Genomic DNA, 22121 nt, shown 5'->3' with positions numbered 1-22121 from the left:
AATATAACATACAGACAAATAAATATAATTTGAATAAATCAGTTATTTTTTCGATATTATAAAAAATCGTCAATAATAAATTGTTAAAATAAAATATATATTGTTAAATGTAATATCTATTAAATGTGGTACACAGGTATCAAGGATTTTTGAGCTTTCGTATGATACCAACTCATTTTAGTTCTAATATCTTCCACCAGTACAGACAATACGGTATCCGCGATCTATAGCAGGTAGATTGCCTACCTGATAATATACTGCTGCAAATCTCACAGGATAACCCCGGTCGAGATAATTATACATTACTCTTAAAATACTACTCAATACTACTAAAATATTACACAATTACTCTTCATATAAAAAAAAAGTTGCAAGCGATAGACAGGATTTGTGGAGTTACGAAACGGCACCACAATTTGCAAACAACTATCCATGGGGGCGGAGCATGCGGGTGACAGCTAGTCTTATTCTATAAAATCGCAAGAAAAACAGCTGATCTATAGGGAATTCATGGAGGATCTCATGGTGGAATAAATTAAACACCGCTCCGTTTCTCCAGTCCGCCGGACCGATCCCGTCGATTCCCTAAAGCGCGACCAATCGCGTACCTTCGCAGCGGCGGCGGCGGTCGGTTTTTAAACGTTTTCGAAAAATGTTACGCTTTTTACGCTGTTTTTCGACTTTTAGACATTTTCACATATAGTTCGTTTCTTTTAAAAGCCGCGTGGTTTGTACGCGATATCGGTCCATAGCCATCGCAATCGACGCCAGCGTAGGTCGTTATTATCGCTTTTCGTGTCGTCTTTTCAATTGCCGTTTGTGCTCTATTTGTTAAGTTTATTTCTTTTGGTTAGTACACTTAAAAATTCGCGTTCACGAAATGTCAGTCGGTCTTCGTTCCAGCGCACAAGTGCACAATAAATATATATTGTTTTTTTTGTTTTGTTTTTGATTCAATAAATATTGCATTATGCGTGATTGTAGACGTATTATTTGGTCCTTAATAACGTAGCTGGTATATTGCTTAACGTAAACACAATTAAATATTTAAATGTATTATTAAACACAAATAAATGTATTATTCAAGCATACATAATAACGGTCAGATAAGTGAATAAAATACAATTAAAGTTTAAACAGTGTGTAGAATTACGATACATAGAATTATATACGATTACATCGATGTATATCGAATATATTGGTTTACGTCGCTCCGTAGACACACAGCTTAATTGTTGAAGTTTTGACCGTGGTTTGCATCACAAACTGTGGCTCGATAAGTTAGGCGTAGGGTCCCCAAACGTAGTATGATAGGTAGGTCCGGGTTCGAAACCGTCGTAGCTCTCTTCGGGCGGCAACGACTGTACCGTGTATTCTAAGGCACGGCCGCCCGTAAATCGACTTTTTTGCATTTTTTTTCACTTTATATTTCATAAATAATATAATAATATACATGTTAATTTTACATTATATGACTGTATATTATATATTATGTAACTATATGTTATTTAAATTATTAGGAATTTAACTCATATTATTTTCTTTAAATTGCTCTTAATTTTTCGTAAGTTATTTCGAATGTTGTGTGATTGGGTTTTTGGAAAATACTATTTTTTCTCTTCACTTATAGAAGCTATACATACTAGACTTATTTTCTGCAGCACATTGTTCGCTACCTAGCAGACGAACTTTAAAGTTAATAGATTTTGACTTGATATGACTGACTTTCTAGACACTCCAACACGGTTTTCGACTTTACACTTTTTACATAAGAAAAAGTACCGGACATGCGACGGCACATACCTACCATTCAATCCGCCGTAAACGGATTTCTCATTTTGGTTTCGTCTTAGACAGTGATGACTGACTTCCTTAACACTTAAACATGCAGGTTTTTGCATTTTTTTTTTTTTGTTGATATAATTATATATACATTACAGGTACATGTTTATATGTATTGTTTTGGTTAATATAATATTATGTATCTATATGTTATTTTTTTTATGAATTATAATAAATAGGTACAAAATATTATATTTGTTTGTATTTATATTGTATAGTTATAGTTTGTATTTTTCGCAAATTATTTCGTAAGTTGTGTGATAGAGTTTTCACTTATAGACGCCCAACGTCGGGTCTGCAATCCACCGCAGGTGGATTGCCTACTTGATATGCTGTAGCACATTGTCCGCGATCCGACGAATTCGGATTGCCTACCTAGGTGGCTAATTGGATGTTAATCGATTTTGATTTGAGATGACTGACTTGCTAGACAACCCAACTCGGGTTTTGACTTTACACTTTTTACATAAGAAAGAGCACCGGACATGCGACGGCACATACCACTATATCCGCCGCAGGTGGATTGCTTATTTTTGTTTTGTCTTAGATGGGTAATGACTGATTTGCTGGACACTCTAACATGCAGATTTTCGAATTAACATTTTCTTACACGTATGAAAAAAGCACCGGACATACGCTGGGGGATAGTATCATCATTGAATTGCCGGTTTTCATGGGCCATGGGAGATTTCTAGACACTGAATCTTGACTGTCAAACGTTCCCACCTTCGAAACGAGACCGCCGAAGAGCCAAGTCATATCAGAAATTCTTATCACCTTCTATATGTATAAGTGCGACATTTATAATTCGAATGTGTCTCCAAAATCGGTACTCACTTACGACTAACACGGTCAAGGGGTCCAACTATTTTTTCTATTATTCACCTATCTACGCAACTAACGGGGTCCGCAATCCACCGCAGGTGGATTGCATACCTGGTGATATACGCTTCGTATATAGTCCGCGATCCGACGCAGTCGGATCGCCTACCTATGTGATTTTATGACTGATAGCTAGACAATCAAATAAACCTATCGACTCTACACTTTTTAACAATTTTAACAACCAAAAGCAGCGGAGAAACGGGATATGATCCTGGAGATCGTATCCAGCCTATACATTTACAACGTTCGTGACGGATTGCTAGACGCTCAAACTTTTAAACATTCCCGCCAAAGCGCCAAGCCTTATCTCCAATCCATATCACTAATCCTTATCACAAATCCTAAACTTTCGTCTTACAGCCTTTGCGACTTTTATATTCCAAAATTGGTACCCACTCTCAGCGAGTCCAACTTTCCCAGAGTTTCACTTAGAGCTAGTATATTATAAAATTATATACAATTGTATGGTATTTTCTACGACCGCGCTAACCGAGAAAACTACTGAACCGATTTGGCTGATTCTTTTTTTGTTGTATTCGTAATTGTCAGGACAAGGTTCTTATGTAAGAACATTTTAGGAAAATCACACCCAACTTTTTTTAAATTTGTTTTTATATTTATTGGGTAAAAGAGCTTGTAAATGTAATACAAAGCTCCATATACTATGGCAGCTAAAAAATATTAAAAATACATAGCACAATTTTTTTTTACAAGCATATAAAGTTCAATCTTGACAAAATGTATTATATTTAAAATTTAATAATTATTTTTTAGCTAAAAATGTATAAAATGTTCAAATGATAATGATATACCGTAGTTTAAGTAACGATCTCGCAAAGATTATGTGGAACAACATTGAGTTGAGTCCATGCTACTTTTATGTGTTTGCATTCCAGCCTGTTACCTTAATATCTTTGAATATTGAGTGCGTAAAGATAAGATATCATTACAACTACAGTTATAAGGTTTATCTTTAATATAGTTTTTAATAATAACGTTGACTATAATATTGAACAATTCCCTCACAAACTTTGGAAAGATCTTTCAGTAATCACAAAATTACAAGGCAAAGCAACATAATACCATGTAAAAAACATTGGAATAGGAACATTTTAAACTGGAGCAGATAAACAAATATACAAATAAACGAGTTTGCAGATTAGATTTTTTAAAATCAGTATCATTTAAAGGTTTACCAGCACCTATTTAGATGTTGACAATTTAACATTATTATATTACAAATAATTAATATTTTCTTTTGATTATTATATTTATTTTTTTACTTAAATAATTTTTTTTATTATTATTATTATTACAATTTAAAAAGTAACAAAAACACACTGTAAACCGATTTTGTGTCAAAATTCCCATTTTTCCTTAATTTTTCGTTTCTTTTCTATAGCGTTTTTGAAAAGTAATTGGAACTTTTACTTTAGACATCCCAAAGTACCAGCTAGATTCACCTTCCTATCATCAAATATATTGTTGAAGAAAATCCAAGCATTTTTACTGTCCTAAAAGGTGATGACAGTTACGTAAAAAAAAAAACAAAAATCATTGTAAAATCAATACATTCATCTCTCCGCTCAGAATCTACAATAATAACAATTTGACAAGTGGATACCACTCAATTTTAAACCTTATAACTGCGTAGCTATATCATATGTGAAATTATTTTAATGTGTTATGCAAATAATATAAATTTGATTCTGGGGAACTGCAGTGATCATCTATATTATCGAATATATTTTATGTCAAAGTTATAATTCAATAATTTTTTTTTACTATTAATAACACAGTAAGTTACTGTATTTGTGAAAATATAAAATCACCATATTGTTTTTCATGTAGCCTGTATAAAAATTTATTGTTAAAATATAGAATTAAAAAAATATATGATACCTAAAATATGTTAGTTTTGAAACAGAAGTTGTCATTAACAAAAAATAAAATTGATAAAAAGTAATACAATTAGTAGTAATTTCAAATACAAAGTACAATAGGTGCCTAGTAATATTAATCATAAAACAATTAATCTATAATGCAAAATTGGTATAATAAACTGTTTGAATTCAATATGTGTCAATGAGGGACATAATATATATAATACAATGCTAATGTTCTAATAATTACTAATAACTATGACATAATATTATGTATTACGATTTATTTAAATGAACAATTTTTATATTATGAACTGTTAAAAGTTGTTACACATAAGTAAAAACCTATTTATAGAAATACGGATTTACATTAGAATATTGGAATACATTATTTTAATAACGTTACCATAATCTAATTTAATTATTTATATTTGTCATACAGTCCACGAAGCCATTGTGTGTGGTACTGAACTTCTGTAAAAATTGTGATTGAATTATTTGAATCTGATTCCTTTAGACTCGTTATTCCGGTTATATAATAAGAATCATCGTGGAAAAAGCTTAACCCTGCAGCAGCATACCCTACACCTGCTCCTTCTCCTGCAACTAAAAATACCTTGTACTTAATACTTTAATTAATCATACAGCTGTTACTTAGTAGTGGGTAGGTACAATACATATTTACATCATTGATTACAAATGATGTAGGTACTATATTACAACGATATCTGATAATATATTATAGTGGTGTTAAATATTAGTATCTTACAATCGTTTGGAATTTGGCATTTAGAGTTTAAATTGAACTAGGGTAGGTACCTATTACTATTATGTGAGATGATGACAACTCTAAAAAAAAAATGAATTATACACCTTATTCGAGTCAATGAGGTATTGAGGTCTTACAAGGAATGGAACTAAAGATAATTATATGCCGTCGTAATCTCGTACCTCGATACAATTTAACAGCATAGGAAATAGCAAATTACCTTTTAGATATTATTATGGAACAATAACCAGATTTAGCTAGGGTCAATGAAGATAAGCAATAGTTATATGTACGGCAAAGTAGCACCACACGTACACTCGCTATGTACATATTTAAATATTGTTTGATGGATTTGTATTTTGTAGGAATACATTTTTTATTTTTATACTAAATGTCAAATGTCATTCATAATTTAATAAATTTTTAAGTTAATCTTTAATGTGTCTGACTTCTGTATTAAATGTTTAATACATTTAAGTAAAGTTTGTTAAAAATATCAATGATTTCATGGTATTTATGTTTAAATTAAATATTATAATATTACCCAATGCAGAACCGGCACAAAACTTATCAACAGTTACATATTTATCAAATCCGTTTGTGTGCAATATATTCTGGCAAGTACTACGGTCGACGTATGGTAAAGATAATTCTCTTATAACCGGACTGGAGCTTTCGTTATTCTTATATCCCAAACCAACAATCTACAAAAGTATAAAACATCAATTGCATAATGTACAATTATAATTAAAGTATAAAATGTATTGATTTTTATGTTACTGTTGAGAATGTGTATAGTTACTAATTAGTTAAATGAATTAGAGAATGTGTAAAATTACTAATTAATAAAACACTTAAAAACATACTGACTGTTCAAAGTTTTTTAAATTTAAGAATTTGATCAAATATAAAATAAAAAGATTGTTTAGTGGTTTTACAGTTTTACTTTTAAGGTTCAATTTTGGGTTACCTAATATATAAGGCATCATGTCAATATTTTAACATACTATGACAGAGAATCTCACGTTAAATTTTGCTCTTTACATATTATACAATTGAAAAATGGTCAATAGTGATGGGTAAGTACAGTAATTCACAATTTTAATATTTAAATACTACTACATACTAACCTTTCCATAATCTCCGTTGACTACATTGTATTTTCCGTTCCAGTCAATACACACAGGTGCAACATAATAACTAAAAGAAATTCGGGTTTTCAACACAACAATAGCTATATCATAAGCAAATACCCCACGGCTAGATCCACTAAAAGTTTCTTTCAGGTAAATACTGTCCACCTATAAAATTGTTTTAATTTATATTATGTTTGTGATAGCAATTATTTTTAGAATTTTGAATTATTAATAACATACATCCATTATTTGAGTAAAGTTATTGTCAATAATTGAAACGTTTCCATCATATTTCCCAACCGCAATTTTGTACAGACCGTCGATGTTCGATATTATATTAGATGACATATCATTATGCCAAAAACTACGAGCACCTAAAAAGAATATGTATTTAATTTTAATTCTTTAACAAATTTGTTTTACAGATGTTTTACCCGAGACGACTAAATTTGAAGAAATAATTGATCCGCCACAAAGGAATTCATAATTGGAAACGTTTTTAACGAATCTATATATTTCCGCATGCCATGGCGCCGTTCCGACATTTGCTTTTTGACCATTGACGATTGTTTCTTGGTTTATATATACTCTACCGCAATCTAAAATAATATATACGTAATTTATAAGATGTAATATTATAAAATATGATATAAATGATTTAGAAAATATGCTTAACACTAGCATATTCTATTAGTTATTGACACGATGTGGATACCAACATACTACAGTGTTGTCATTTCCTATCTTTGATTATGCACCCGGTGAGTAACCCGTTCGTTTTAAATATTTTAAATTCAAACTTAGAAATAAGTCTTAAAAAAGATAATTTTTATCTTTTTTTACAAATTATTTTATACCATAATTTAAAATCAAATAAAAAATCAGAGTTTAATACGGGCTGATTCACAGAATGTTTTTAAAATCGTAAGAAATGAAAGCCTACAGTTAAGTTTTACGGGGCTTATAAACAATAACAAACAAATTAAGTAAGGTAGGTAAATTCTTTTTTCAAAATTAAGTTGCACATAAAAATACTAACATTTCAAAGAATCGCTTAGGAAAAATCTTCATTCGCTCCTAAATGTTTAATGCGTTTACCACTACACAGAATTATTTAAAGAATTGGGCTTCTTAGCACTACTGTTGGTCAAATAAGGACTCAGTTTTCGATACCGAGTTACTACACCACATTATCCACATCGTAATTATTACCTACGGTTAAACATATTTCATTCATCGTATTATTAGTGTTATTACTAATTACAAGAACGTATAAAAAATATTTAACGTAATATAGCTATTATTTGTACCCCTTGTAAAATTTTTTCCATATTCGTTTCGATCACACAATGCTACGGTCTCGTCTGAACCATCTGAACAATCCTTACGACCATCACAAACCTTGGAAGGTTTGATCGACACTCCATTTGAACAATTAAACTTCATTTCGGTGTTTCTATGATTTTATTCAATTATTATGCAACAAATTATTATTTCATATTAGTTATAAATATTATAAGCAAACATATGAAAGCTAAGAGAATTTTAAAATTTTTCATGGATTTACTCATTGCTACAATAATAGACAGCTGCGCCAAATCCAATTATAATTACTTATCCGCCAATGAGAAATAAATTAAAAATTGACAAAATTCCTTTGAAAAACGATTGTACGGCATTTCGGAATCTGATGTCTATTGTGTAGGTTGTAAAATGTTTAACAATAAAAAAAATGAGATTATATAGGTAGTAGATAAGTTAGATCTTACATACCTAGTTAATAATCCCTGATCGTAATGTGTAATTTGTACTCAGAATACCAAATATTAAATATGCCTAAATCATATATGTTTGCAAGGGCACCCATAATAAATGTGACCTCCCTAGACAAATGATTGTAATGATTGTAATGTTAAATGATTGTAATTTTTTGTGATTATAAATAATAAACTATTTTTATTGATGATATTATAATACATGACATATTGCATAGCTACATCGTTTATCTATGTTGTGTATATATTTTCTGTTATTTAATAAAGTCAGTTCTGTTGGTTCTTATATTTAATTTTTTATGATATTGTAACCCCCCACTAGGTTCTGATTGATGGGTGCCCTTGTATGTTCGTATATTGTTTGACGGCGATTATTAAGACTTTAGAGCTCTAAGCCCCAAAGGCTCCAACTACCACTTTTTTGCCATTTATAATAACATAGTATATAATTATAATACAGTCACTTACACGAATGAAGATGGTACAGCTAGTCGTCTTTCGAATATTTTATAACACAACATGCCGGATGCTGAAATAATGAATTATTCTTATGCATTATATACGTAGGTATAACTAATGTTTAATGGATTAAGATTATAATTTATTGTTTAAATCTGTGCATGTAGTCTGAATTCAATAGCACTGTATTTTCAATTTTTTAGGGGGGGTTCAATAATTCCCACATAATGATGGTAGGAACTGATATAAAGAAATAACTTTTAATAGATTATAAGAATGGAAAATAGTTTTTTATTATATTATATTTCATAGGCTTATTTTAACACAAGTATATTATAGTATATTATATTAAGTATATTAATTTTAAATTACAAAATCTTATTGTCTTTTTTTTACAAAGTTCATCCAAAATTTCTTGTAGTAAGAGAATTATCTAGAAATTGTAGAAATATGACATTATGACAATAATCGTCCATATCACTCCCTAATCTCTGGACAGAAAATAAATAATACATAGGTAGACAAGGTCCTAAATGAACACTAATTGTCGGCCAGTTAACGCCACGCTAATTACATTAATGTTTTATGCGCTATTATTAAAAATAATATATTCCTTAGGGCTCAAGTAAGACCAATGAGCTATTATTATTTATTAATTTTTTATCTATTTATTTTGATACTTACATACGTAATAGATTTATTTATTTTTTTATTGAAAAATTCGGTAACGAAATACAAATATGAAGTTTTGATATAATAGATTCTACGACAATTATTGCCTTGTTTACAAAGCAAAAATTCAAATAGATTAACAATAGCTGCCTACCCGCATAGAAATAGTTTATTGGAGAATGATGTGCGTCGTCATGTTCTCCGACCACCCGCGGCGCGACGGGTTCGGTGGCGTAGCGCGCTCGGTCGTCGTTGACGCGCGAGACCCTCTGGCGGTCCGGCGAGCGCCCGACTGCAGTTACGTGGAGCGGCGGCGACGGAAGACGGCTACGACACGCACGGCGGCTGTAGTAGAGGTACCGGCGCGGGCAACGATTCCGCCCCAACGGTACACCGACCGGTACGACGGCGATGGCGACTCGGTACGACGGCAGCGGCGGAGACTTCGGCACGGGGTGCGAGTGGTATGGAGATTTGCGTGCAGAAACACGGTGACGTCAGCAGTGCCGGACTCGCGGAAATTTAACTGTTTCACAGGGTCTGGTGGCGTGAGACTTCACCGCGGCGGCGGAACGAAGACGCGGCCGAAGTGACAACGCCAGGGCGAAAATTACCGAGAGTCAAGGGTCGCGTCGTGGTCCGCTGACTTTCGCCTTTTCGCCCAGCGGTAATCCCCACATCGGTCTCTTCGCTCGTCCCCACCGGTTCCGCAGCACAAAATCTCACTTCGCTCGCTCCGCGTCTTGGTCTTCGCCGTCCGTCAGCCGAGTCGTCGCGCCGTCGACCGTCGACGCGCACGGCATCGCGCACTAGCCGCCGTCCGTGGCCGTCAACCGTGGTCGCTCCCGTGGCCGTCTCGGTCTGGCCTCGCCGGCTGGGCAAGGTCGTCAAGCGTCCGAGCAAACGCGCCAGTGACACTCGTCAACCCGCGAGACATGTCGGAGAACGTGCAGAGGTGACCAGTGGCCAGCAACATTGCATTTCCGCACCAATTCGCCATCTCGCATCCCCCCCCCCCCTTGTTTATTGTGTCTCCTGTCCATCGTAGGTATATTTTTTTTTTCTTTAAATTTCATTAAATTATCTCAAATTGTTAAATTGTTCACATATTATAGTAAATTTCGATTTTTTTTCCTTTTATTATCATGAACATAATTATTATGTAAAATATTATATTTATAGCCAATGTGCTAATTTTTTTGAAAATTATTGTTTATACATTTTCGTATTATTTTTGGTTTAACATATTTTGATGTGAACAAAAAAATATTATTTCTTTTTTTCGTTTTGTCGAGTGTATAATCAATTTTTACAGATTTAACGACTAAAAAATCGTTAAAATATATATTTTAAGTAATAAAAAACTCGTTAATCAATTATACAGAGTAGACCTGCAGTATAAACGATATACGGATATTATAATATATTCCAAGAAATATTTAAGACATCAAACACTAAAGGCGACAAAAACTGCTGAATAAATCATAAAATAACGCATTACACCGGCGGATACGACATGGACAGTTATATTAACCATACAAGAATTGTGAATAATAATAATATAGGTAATATGCATTGTGTAGAACGTGCGAACGTCAATATATAGTCGAATATAGTTAGTACAAAATAATATTTAAAAAAATTCAAAATTGTATTTTACATAGGTAAAATAATAATATAATTTTCATATAATAATATAATAGTTGCATGTCGAAAAATAATATTATTTGATAACATTTCAGTTTAGGTTTGAACCATTAAACCCCCGTGTATACGCGCATGTACCGATACCTTATTTTCTACATAATTATTGACTCAAGTTGTAATATCCTAATCCGAACAAAACTTGGTACCTATCTTTTGTACAAATTGTACTAGGAAATCACTTTTTGACAGTAGGTATGTGAGTTTTCGACAGTTGTACAATAATATATTAATATTAAAGGCATATCTAAAAAAATAGGTGGTTCGACCTTTATCGATAGTGGAGAATGTAATAAATTTCTGTAGCACGTATATAACATAAATACACGATAATAATATGAATATAGCGTCTACGCGAAGTGTTAATAATAGTAGGATTGTGTGATATTAAGTATAATCATTCATTGAGACATATTATTATACAAAACTTTTAAATCTATAGGCTTATAAAAATAACTTTATTATGAGTTACAACTACTTACAAGTGTTATAACGTGTCTTTAAAATATAATAATGAAACCAAGTCGTTAATGTAAAATGTTTATACAGGTAAATTTGGCACAAATAGGCTGTCTCAAAAAACGTACCTTTTTTATTTTGACACAAATAGACGGGTGTCACCGGTATCCGACAAAAATGAACTTTCCGTTTTACGCCAATACCTTTTCCCACCAATTATAAGTTATAGAATTTTAAAGTCTGTGAACCCTTACGTAAATATTTAATAATAATTTTACATATTTTTTTAAGTCACTATAATAATATATCGTATAGGTACACACTATAGAGTTAAATAATAATAGCCTAACGGAACAAAGAAAAATTTTTCTTCACCTAACATTAAGAGATATTTTAAGTATAGACAATTTTAACTATTTAATAACATTCCTTAAAATAACCAATCTATATGATAGAATCTAAATAGTTATATATTATTGTTACATATACCATTATCACCATATACTTGTACTATACTGTATTTCCTTTATTTAAATATTATGATGATTGTAAATAACTTGTAAACATGTTTTGTTCCCGGCTAATGACTTTAATGTTGAAGCCGTATTAATAAATAAAATAAAAAAAAAAAATAATATTTTTTCCAGTTATTACTTATTATATAAGTTGCGGAGTTTGTCGTTTGCGCATCATTAGTACCTCAGGTAAGAAATTTGGTAGGTCGTTTGCGCGGGCATAGCTGTTTTCGACCAAAAACGTACCCTTCCCTTTTCAGCCGATTCACTTTTCGACCAAATTTAAAAAAGGTCCATTCCCTTTTCGACCAAAATTGTACCCTTCCCTTTTCGGCTGATTCACTTTTCGACTAAAACAAAAAGTTTTGTAATATGATATGTAAAATAAATAAAATAATTGGTATATAATTTTTGTAAAATTGTGGCAATTATAATTTTAAAAATTATTTAAAGTATAAGTTACATAAAATGTTGTAAAATAAAATATTGTAAAATAAAATATAAAAAAAATTTAAATATAAGAATACCTATATATTATTAACATTAGTTTTGTGTTAATATGTCACACTGTGCATAATATTTTATAAAAAGAATAACATAATAATATACAATTTTTGTCAATAATTATTAAGTCTAATAGTAATGAGTATAATATAATATTAAGAAAGATAGTGACTCTCTACAATACGTATAACGATCAGTCTTGCAGGTACATACTACATATTATAATGATATAACTATATATTATGGTAGTAACAATCACAGTCGACGATCACCGATCGTATATAATAAATCGTAATAATCGTAATAAAAAAAAAAATGTTAATATATGGGTATTCTATTTTACAAAAATTATATATCAATTATTTATTCTACATATCATATTACAAAACTTTTTGTTTTGGTCGAAAAGTGAATCGGCCGAAAAAGGAAGGGTACGTTTTTGGTCGAAAACGGTCTCGCCCGTTTGCGCATCGCAAATTTTAACAATAGAAAGGTACCTACTACCTATTATTTAACTACCTATTAGTGATATGACCGGATATATTGGTGAGATAATAATATATATAACTGATAAATGATCATTTATAAGCCTATCAACCACGGTTGTAGATTTATACGAAAGATGATTAAATAATATTATATATTTTTTTTTTTTTTGGTAAATGTGAATATTAATTTTTTAATTTTTTTTTATATATGACTTATGAATATTGACGATTATTTTTGTAAGTGTAAATAAAACCTGGTATACGTAATTTGGAATGTGCAATCGGCCTATAAAAAGGTTATTTGTAACAATAGCTAGGGAAAACACCCTATGCCTTTTTAACAATAGCTATGCGCAAACGGCCTATATAAAGGTTTTTTGTAACAATAGCGATCGGAAAACACCCTTTGCCTTTCTTAACAATAGTGATGCGCAAACGGCCTACAAAAAAGGTCATTCATAACAATTGCGATGCGCAAACGTCCTATGCACATAAGTTGATATTAGTGTGCCGACAAAAAATATAATTCTATCATAACACTTATTACGGTGAACCTATGGTTTATTTTGAGATATAATAGTTTATATTATGGTAAATAATAACTTATATGGTAGGTTTTTATTTTTATACCTGTATTCGTCTTTATCTACGTAGAAAATATTATTTTATAGATATAGATAATATTATCTAATCCGACATCTGATATCATACTGCAATAGTTTGTTCGATTTGTCAGAAATATTACGGTATTGAGTACTGAGCAGTGACTAGTGATCACCGATCAGTGGATAGTGTTTGATGTGTTTTAACTAATATAAGCTACAGTAATGTCTGCACAATTAATTACGAGTCAACGCGAAAATCCACAAATTGTAATTGATAATTTTAAATACAGTAAAGCATATGAAGGAATAAATAAAGTGCGTTGGAGATGTATTAACAAAGTATGTAATGCAAAAGTATATACAAAAAAAAATTCCGACAATAAAGTATTGTACACAGAAAATGAACACCATCACGAAGCTGTTAATGAAAATACCATAAATCGGCAAATTGTTAATACCTCGTGCAAAAGGAAAGCGCTAGAAGACGTAAGTACAAGACCAAAAAAAATCATTTTACAAGAATTAATACATAATGAGTGTGCCAAAGAAATAACAGTAAACGACATTAATAGAATAAGAAAAAATATGTATGAAAAGAGACGCAAAACCCTCCCAGCAAATCCGAAATCCATTTCTGAGGTACACCAAGCTTTAAATGTTTTAAATATTAAAACAAAACAAAAAGAACATTTCTTACTATTAAATAATGAAAAAGAAAATATAATTATTTTTTCGTGTTACACAAATTTACAATTTTTGACTTCGGTAGATACTGTGTATATGGATGGGACATTAGATTATTGTACTCGCTTTTTTATGCAAATGTTTACTATCCATGGATTTAAAAACGGCCACTATGTTCCACTCATATTTTGCTTATTACCAAATAAACTAACATCTTCCTATGTTTTTGCACTTCGTTCTATTTGTCAAAAATGCAAAGATATGAATTTGATTTTTTCACCTGCAAATGTGACTATCGTTTACAAAAAAGCTATTATAAATGCAGTTACTGAAGTTTGGCCAGAAAGTAATATAATTGGTTGTGGATTTCATTTGACTAATTCTTGGTGGAAGAAAATACAATCTCTTGGTTTATCAATTGAATATAATGAAAACAATTCCGAAATCGGCAAATGGTTACGACACACATTTGGTCTTTTGTTTCTTGATGCGCAGGAAGTATCAGACTGTTTTTCATATGATTTTATGAGTGATCGCCCTGTTAATGAACTATTAACAAAATACTCCGACTACTTAGTAGATAATTACATAGGAGACGATTGTGCTTACCCTCCATCACTGTGGGCTTCATTATCGAGAAGTTTAACTAGGACGACGAACGCATGTGAATCATTTCACGCTATATTCAAAGATAGTTTTTATAAACGAACACCACATATAATACCATGGATTACTGTACTTATAGAAAATATTCAAACTAATGTCTATGTTACTTTAAAGAGTATTAATGAATGTAAAACACCAAGAAAAAATATGGATGACAAACGTAAACGAAATGAAGAATTAATTTCAAAATACCAGCGAGATGAAATCAGTAGATATGAATTCGTAAAACTGATATCAAATCATTATGCTAAATAAGGTTCGAATAAAATATTTAAAATATTATATACTTATATTGTATATATTTTATTTTATTTTAACTATGTTTCAGTTTTTTACAATGTGATTTCAATTTCATGTTTCAACCAATAAATCGAGCGCTGACATATTGACATATTGTGACTGTCATCAAAACAATGCAAATATAAATATAATTTTTTTAATACTTATATCTATTGTACCTACCTAATAAGTGTTATGATAGAATTATATTTTTTGAGTTATTTTGTCGGTACACTAATATCATTACTATTATACAATAATAATATTATAATATTATTATTATAATATAAGTAATAACTGAAAAAAATATTATTATTTAACTCTATAGTGTGTACCTATAAAATATAATACAATGACTTAAAAAAATATGTAAAATTATTAAATTCTTACGTAGGCAGGCGCGGATCTATGGGGGGGGGGGGGTCACGGGGGTCATGACCCACCCCAAAAAATCAAAATTAAGTCCTTTATTTTTATTTAAAAATTAAAATATCCAGAAATTGTGTTTTTAATGTTTCACAGATTTTTTTTTCAAAAAAAAAAATATATAAAATATAATATATAGAACATATTTTATTTATATATTATATTATATAGGTACCTACAGGCTACAGCCTGCATTTAAACTAAATCACCACTTGTTCATAAAATCATGATTTCCAATAAACATATATTTTCTAAGAATATTAATAGTGTTTATAAACTGATTGACGATTGACGATAATTAATAAGAAATCGGCGGAAAGAATATGTTCGTCGTTCGACGGAAATATTATTTTCAACCCGTATAATAATATAAGGTACACTTACACTTACCTACAGTCTACACGCGTACGTCTATATATTATATAGGTACTTGGAATGGCGACGCAGCCACCGCTAATCACTAATTTGCGTTCTAATAATTTGTTACAAAATTGAAAATACCATATACAACGTTAAATGTTTGACTGTTTATTGAATCATTTTATTTTGCTGTGAACGTCTGGGACACGTGCATCAGTCGTCGAGTACGAAAAAAAACTATGGTGAGTATATAATTATAATTATTGTAATAATCGATGCAATTCCTATTCGAATGAAGTTTCAATCGAGCATTTTATTATTCAAATGATTATAATGTATAAGCTAATAATTTATATTAGGAGTCTACAACTTTTTTATGCAGTGGCCCTATTATTTTCTAGAAATCTTGAGGGACACATCCGTAGTAAAAACATGTATTTTCTATAAAAATTAAGTTTATATAATTTATAACATACTAACATATAATTGAATTTTAAATTTTAAATTTTAAATTCCAAATTATTTATTTTTCATTATTAAAATAAAGTACGAACTACAGCGGAGCGATCGTTCTCCACTCTCAGGCGCCTTAAGACGTGGCTTCGTTCAAACATGGGAGAGGAACGCCTCACTGGTCTCGCTTTACTCAATATTCACAAGAATATAGCAGTAAATGTTGATGACATTATAACCAGATTTGGAAAAACAAAACAAAGGAGACTAAACTTTGTCATTTAATTAATTAAAACAACAATTATCAATAAAGTTCTTATTTTATTATGTCTTAACTGTGTATTAAGTTTTTGTCTTTTCGTAAATATGACCCCCCCCTCAATTTTAGTTCTAGATCCGCGCCTGTACGTAGGGTTCCCAAACTTTAAAATCCTACTTAAAATGCATATAAAAAAATTGTGCATATGTATTTTTAATATTTTTCAACTGCTACTGTAACAATATATCAGAACCCTTGCATTAAATTTTCACGCTTTTTTACCCAATAAATAAAATTTTATTGATATTTATAGAAAAAAAAACTAAAAAAATTGAAAACAGAAATTGTTTTTAAATAGTTCAAAACAAATCAAAATATTTTTAAAATTTTATTGTGTATAGAAAATGCAATTAATATAAACAACCAGTGAAAATTGCATGTAAAATACGTTCATTTGTTTTAGAGTTACACTAAAAACCAAAATCAATTTTATTGAATACAGATTTTGCGTAAAAATTTCCGTTTTTTACAGTGCTTTTGAAAATTACTGGGAAATTTTTACTTTTGACCCCACAAACTACCAAGAAGATTCACTTTCCTATCAGAAAAAATACTGTTGAAGAAAATCTAAGCATTTTTACTGTCTTAGAAGGTGATGACAGACACAAAAAAAAACACACATCATTGTAAATTCAATACATTCATTGCTTCGCTCAGAATCTAAAACTTAATTATCGTAAAAATACTTCCAACAAAACACAGATAATGTTCTTACTATCAAGTTTCATAATATGTCGTTGACTCTAATATGTGCTAACAGCATACAACTTGAATTTCTGAGAGTAAATTCGGTATGTTACTCGTTTGTAAGACGGACGACTTAACAAATTATTAAGTAACAACATTATCTGCGTTCTGTCGTTGTTTTTTTTTACGATATTTTAGTTTTTAAGTGAGTTATGAGTATGTAAAACATCGATATTTTAAAACACTTATAATTAACTTAAAAACTAATGATATGAATTACTGATCTTCGCATCATTTTACTTTTACACATTTTTTATAAATAAAACCTAAAATTTATTCGGTAATCTCACACTTTCAAGTGACTTCCTTAATGACTTAACGTCTTATCTAGTTGAATTTAAGTTTATAAATTAATACCTAATGTTTGCAAAAATGCACTAACGTTTAGTATAGGACGTAAAACAAGGTCAAGCATATTAATCTTAATTTTAACAATTTAATACAATACATGATATAATGATTCAGACATTATGTTATTATTATGATTAGTACCTATCTATTATTATTATATTAATTATTTTAATAGTATGTAACTAAGTACTAACATAAATACATAATGCCTTAAAACATGATTTTCAATTTACTAATATATTGTTAACACTGGTATTACGTACCGAAAATCAGACATGAATATAATATTATCCTGGAATTTTTCTTCTCTTTCATTGCAAATTGTGAGGTGAGCTGAAACTAAATTAAATCAAATATAATTATAAATATGTAAAATGAATGTTTTTAGGTACATACGCTATATCAAATACATTTTCTCACATGTATAGGTATAGTAAAATAAAAAATAATAATAATTTAATGTACCTGTTTATTAATTATTTACTTCGCGAAATACAACTCAACAGAACGAGAGTTCTAAACACATAATATCGGGTTTTCTAAAAATCTAATATATTATAATATATTATGCCCATGTCCATCGCGTAGTATTGGTGTGTAGCCTGTTTGTTGTTATCTACGATCTACCTATATGCAATACTATATGCGATAACATGATTGACCTAAAGTCAAACTACCTAGATCGGTGGCATTATTTCGACTACAAATCGTGTACACAAATAAAAACAAAAAATATATCACTATAAAATAAATTGTACATTCAATGCTCCACTCAGAAACAAAAAATATATTAATATTTATGCCTTAATTAAAATATCTTATCTGAAAAAGGAGACGAGGGACTGTATTTATAATGAGATTATTACCGAGGTCTCAGGTTAAAAATTGATATGATGAAATAAATTGTATTAGGTATTGAAAAAAACGGATGCTGTTGTACCTACATAAGAGAAGTCACTATAATGGATGTGTAAGATTTAAATTAAATTATATAAAATCATTGTATCTATACGAAAAAATATGTTCCTACGTGAAAATGGTCAGTCTATAATATATGACTTAGTATATTTTAAAAAATAGTGCATTTAATATTTTAAACAATGTGCTTTGTATAAAATTTTCAAGCTTTTCCACTGAACAAATAAAATGTTATAGACATTTTTTGTAGATTAAAAAAAATACTAAAATTGATTGAAAACTGACAATGTCTGTAAGCAGTTAAAGGCGAGTAAAAATATTTTCAAAATTGTATGGTGCGTGTAGAAATTGATAAAATAAACATATAGTAAATTTCAAGTGTCTACGATTATTCGGTTTTCTCGAAATCGAGAGAAAAGTAGACAAACTTATGAAGGCTCTTGTATTAAATATTCAAAACTTAGAAACAAAATGAAAATTGTTATGAAATTTATAACTCAAAATATTTGGCAATCGTATTGGGATTTTTCGAATGTAAAATGTTAAATTAGGACAATTTTGTTTCACCGTCATTAACACTATCAGTTTCGACGCACCTACGACCTTCCTATACATTATACATATGCACGTAACTAGTGAATATAGTTACTCAGATTATGTAAGATCACGTGAAAACTACTGAATGGATTTTAATGAAACTTTACAATAATATAGGTTATACATCAGAATAACACATAGGCTACAATTAATAATAATATATTGTGTGAATTTTTTAATTTTAATTTTAATTAAAAAAATGTGCAAATTGTATACCTATATCTTTTTAGTAAGAAATAGTCGCTGGCTGAAAATAAATAACATTCAAACAATTATTATAATTATTTAGTTTAGCAAAAAAAAAAAAAACAATTAATCTATCACGGAAGCGTGATTTTTTTTTCTATTTAGTAAACTAAAATTAATGGGTTTATGTATCGATCAAAAATTTTTTTGAAAATAGTGTAATAGTAAAAATAGTTAGATATGAATAGGTAGGTACATTGTTCACAATAATATAATGTATAATCTATATTATCTATCGATATAAATGTGAAATGAAAATATCTCTACAGGCTAAACTCTGGAACTACTTCTCAGAGCTTCTTGATTTTTTTTTAAACGAAAGAGTATATTACGGAGAAGGTTCTTACGAAAGAAAATTTTAGGAAAATCCACCGGAAATGTAGAAAATCTGGATGTTAAAAATACAACAGTGGTGCTATCTGTCCAGAAAAAATAAACTAAATAATAAAAAATGTAGTTTATTGTTACAGATTAAAATAATTATAGTGTATTATATATGGGTTGATATAGGTTAATCGGGCATGGTTGTTGATTTGTATTATTATTTTTTGTCAATATATAAATATAATATATATATGAATGTTTGTAGGTAGATTAGACCTCTGGGAAGAAGATGGGCTAAATTGAAAAGGGTTAAATTTGTTTTTTTTTATTCATCGGATTTTAGTACGGTTAGGTTAGGTTAGGATTTTGTATTAATTGATTATATTAAACCACGGTAGGTGGAATTAAGTAAAAACGCAAACTTGGTAAAACTTTGATACTTTAGAGTTAAATCATACACTTATGTAAAACAGCACGGGGCCTACCTGATAATACATATTGCTGCAAACCAGAATTTTTATTCCGGAAACAGAAAGGTTAAGATACATGTTGAACACCATACACCAAATATTAAATAACGAATGGAACAAAGTATAAGTCCTATAGAGTTGGTACATTTAACAGGCAACGAAGTGCACGGGATCAGCTAGTATAATATATTGACAATAGACCATCATATCGATTTTGGGAAAGTAAAATAATTTTTCAGTATTTCCTAATTAGGTAGTATGAAACAATTATGTTATTTTGTAATATTCATTCCAATTATTTCTAATCTTTTTTTCAATAATTCGCCATTTCTTAGAATACTTATCAAATTTAATAACAATACAAATAATTTCTTATTATTTTCGTTATAAATTATTAGTTAATGAAATCTAGATACACTAATGTATTCTTAGGAAATAAAAATTTGCAAGAATTTTGCAGAGATGGTCTTGTTTTGTTCTTGGTCGTGTAGCTTCGGTATTGGTTTGGACTTGTTCTTGCAAGCCTAATCGGTGGTCTTGGTCTTGCTAGACCATTACTATCTTGGTCTTGGTCTTGCAGTAAGAGTCTTGCGAGACCGCAAGACCAAGACCAATTTTGAAATTTATTACTCAAAGTAATTTGCAATCGTATTGGGTTTTTTCGCATGTAAAAAGATAAAATTGGCACAATTTTGTTTCACCGTCAAGAACATTATCAGTTTCGACGTACCTACATATGAACGTAACTAATTAGTAGTTATTCAGATTATGTAGGTATATATATATAATGACTAAAATTGGTGGTGTACTGGGGTTTGTCGACTGTTGTCACGGGAACCTACACAAACACATCACTAACACCGTGTTAGTAAAACATATATGTCATTTGCGCACTTCACACTTCGCAGGAACCTTCGTACATCCATTTAAGAGTGAAATAAAATAGCATCTTCCAAAATGTTAATTTTAAAGTGGTGCATGCACAATTATTATTAAATTCAAGATGATGGATAAACATTTTTAAGTTTTGAACATCATACACTGAATATATTAAATAAACGAACTGAACAAAGTTTGAATCATACAGAGTTGGCCAAGGCCGGATTGGTATGTATCGGCCCATCGTGAATTTCACTTCTATCATATTCATATTCAGTGGACCAAAATTACGTCTACAACTATTACGAGCTTATAGGTGGCCAATCGTATTTTGAAGATGAATTTATTTTCACCGACACTCATACGACCGACCCAAACTTTAAGCGACCCACCGAGATTTTCTCGGTAGCTCGCCCAACCAATCTGGCCCTGGAGTTGGCACTGTTAACGGGCAACGAAATACTCGGGTTCAGCTAGTGTAAAATATAAATTAACATAATTTATGAATACATAATTACCCATATTTTTTTATAATATTGCAATTTTTTTTTGTTATTTTAAAAGTGTCATTTTTTTTCTATTACCTGTAACAATGATATTAATTTTATTAATATTTTGTACCTATTGTATAAAAAACCTGTGAGCTTGTAGATTCAAAAATTTAGAATTTTGTAGTCCCTTGTTCATAAAATATAATATAATATTA

At 30.1% G+C, this 22121-nt stretch overlaps 2 protein-coding genes across 2 annotated transcripts; one reads left to right on the top strand and one right to left on the bottom strand.

The window, feature by feature from the left end:
- Window positions 1-4764: 4764 nt before the first annotated feature.
- Window positions 4765-18659, bottom strand: LOC132945118 (venom prothrombin activator porpharin-D-like). The gene is made up of 9 exons (XM_061014769.1): window positions 18447-18659; window positions 18245-18320; window positions 8759-8819; window positions 7826-7971; window positions 6950-7114; window positions 6756-6889; window positions 6510-6680; window positions 5924-6083; window positions 4765-5216 (listed from the first exon to the last, which is right to left on the bottom strand). The coding sequence occupies exons 2-9, from the start codon at window positions 18294-18296 to the stop codon at window positions 5032-5034; spliced, it is 1074 nt and encodes a 357-aa protein (XP_060870752.1). The 5' UTR covers window positions 18297-18320; window positions 18447-18659; the 3' UTR covers window positions 4765-5031.
- On the top strand, window positions 14581-15504 carry LOC132944219 (uncharacterized). The gene is made up of 2 exons (XM_061013453.1): window positions 14581-15302; window positions 15375-15504. The coding sequence occupies exon 1, from the start codon at window positions 14642-14644 to the stop codon at window positions 15299-15301; it is 660 nt and encodes a 219-aa protein (XP_060869436.1). The 5' UTR covers window positions 14581-14641; the 3' UTR covers window position 15302; window positions 15375-15504.
- Window positions 18660-22121: the final 3462 nt, after the last annotated feature.

Source organism: Metopolophium dirhodum, chromosome 5 (genome assembly GCF_019925205.1).
Source record: "Metopolophium dirhodum isolate CAU chromosome 5, ASM1992520v1, whole genome shotgun sequence".
Lineage (NCBI taxonomy): Eukaryota > Metazoa > Arthropoda > Insecta > Hemiptera > Aphididae > Metopolophium > Metopolophium dirhodum.
This window is presented reverse-complemented; position numbering and strand designations above follow the sequence as displayed.

Bases quoted from the DNA above. Each gene is read 5' to 3' on its own strand.
- LOC132944219 (XM_061013453.1), top strand. From the start codon at position 14,642: ATGAATTTGATTTTTTCACCTGCAAATGTGACTATCGTTTACAAAAAA.
- LOC132945118 (XM_061014769.1), bottom strand. From the start codon at position 18,296: ATGAAAGAGAAGAAAAATTCCAGGATAATATTATATTCATGTCTGATT. The intron at 6,890-6,949 runs GTAAAACATCTG...TATTCTTTTTAG, and splicing joins TTCAAATTTAGTCGTCTCGG to GTGCTCGTAGTTTTTGGCAT. The intron at 5,217-5,923 runs GTAATATTATAA...AGGTATTTTTAG, and splicing joins TTGTGCCGGTTCTGCATTGG to TTGCAGGAGAAGGAGCAGGT.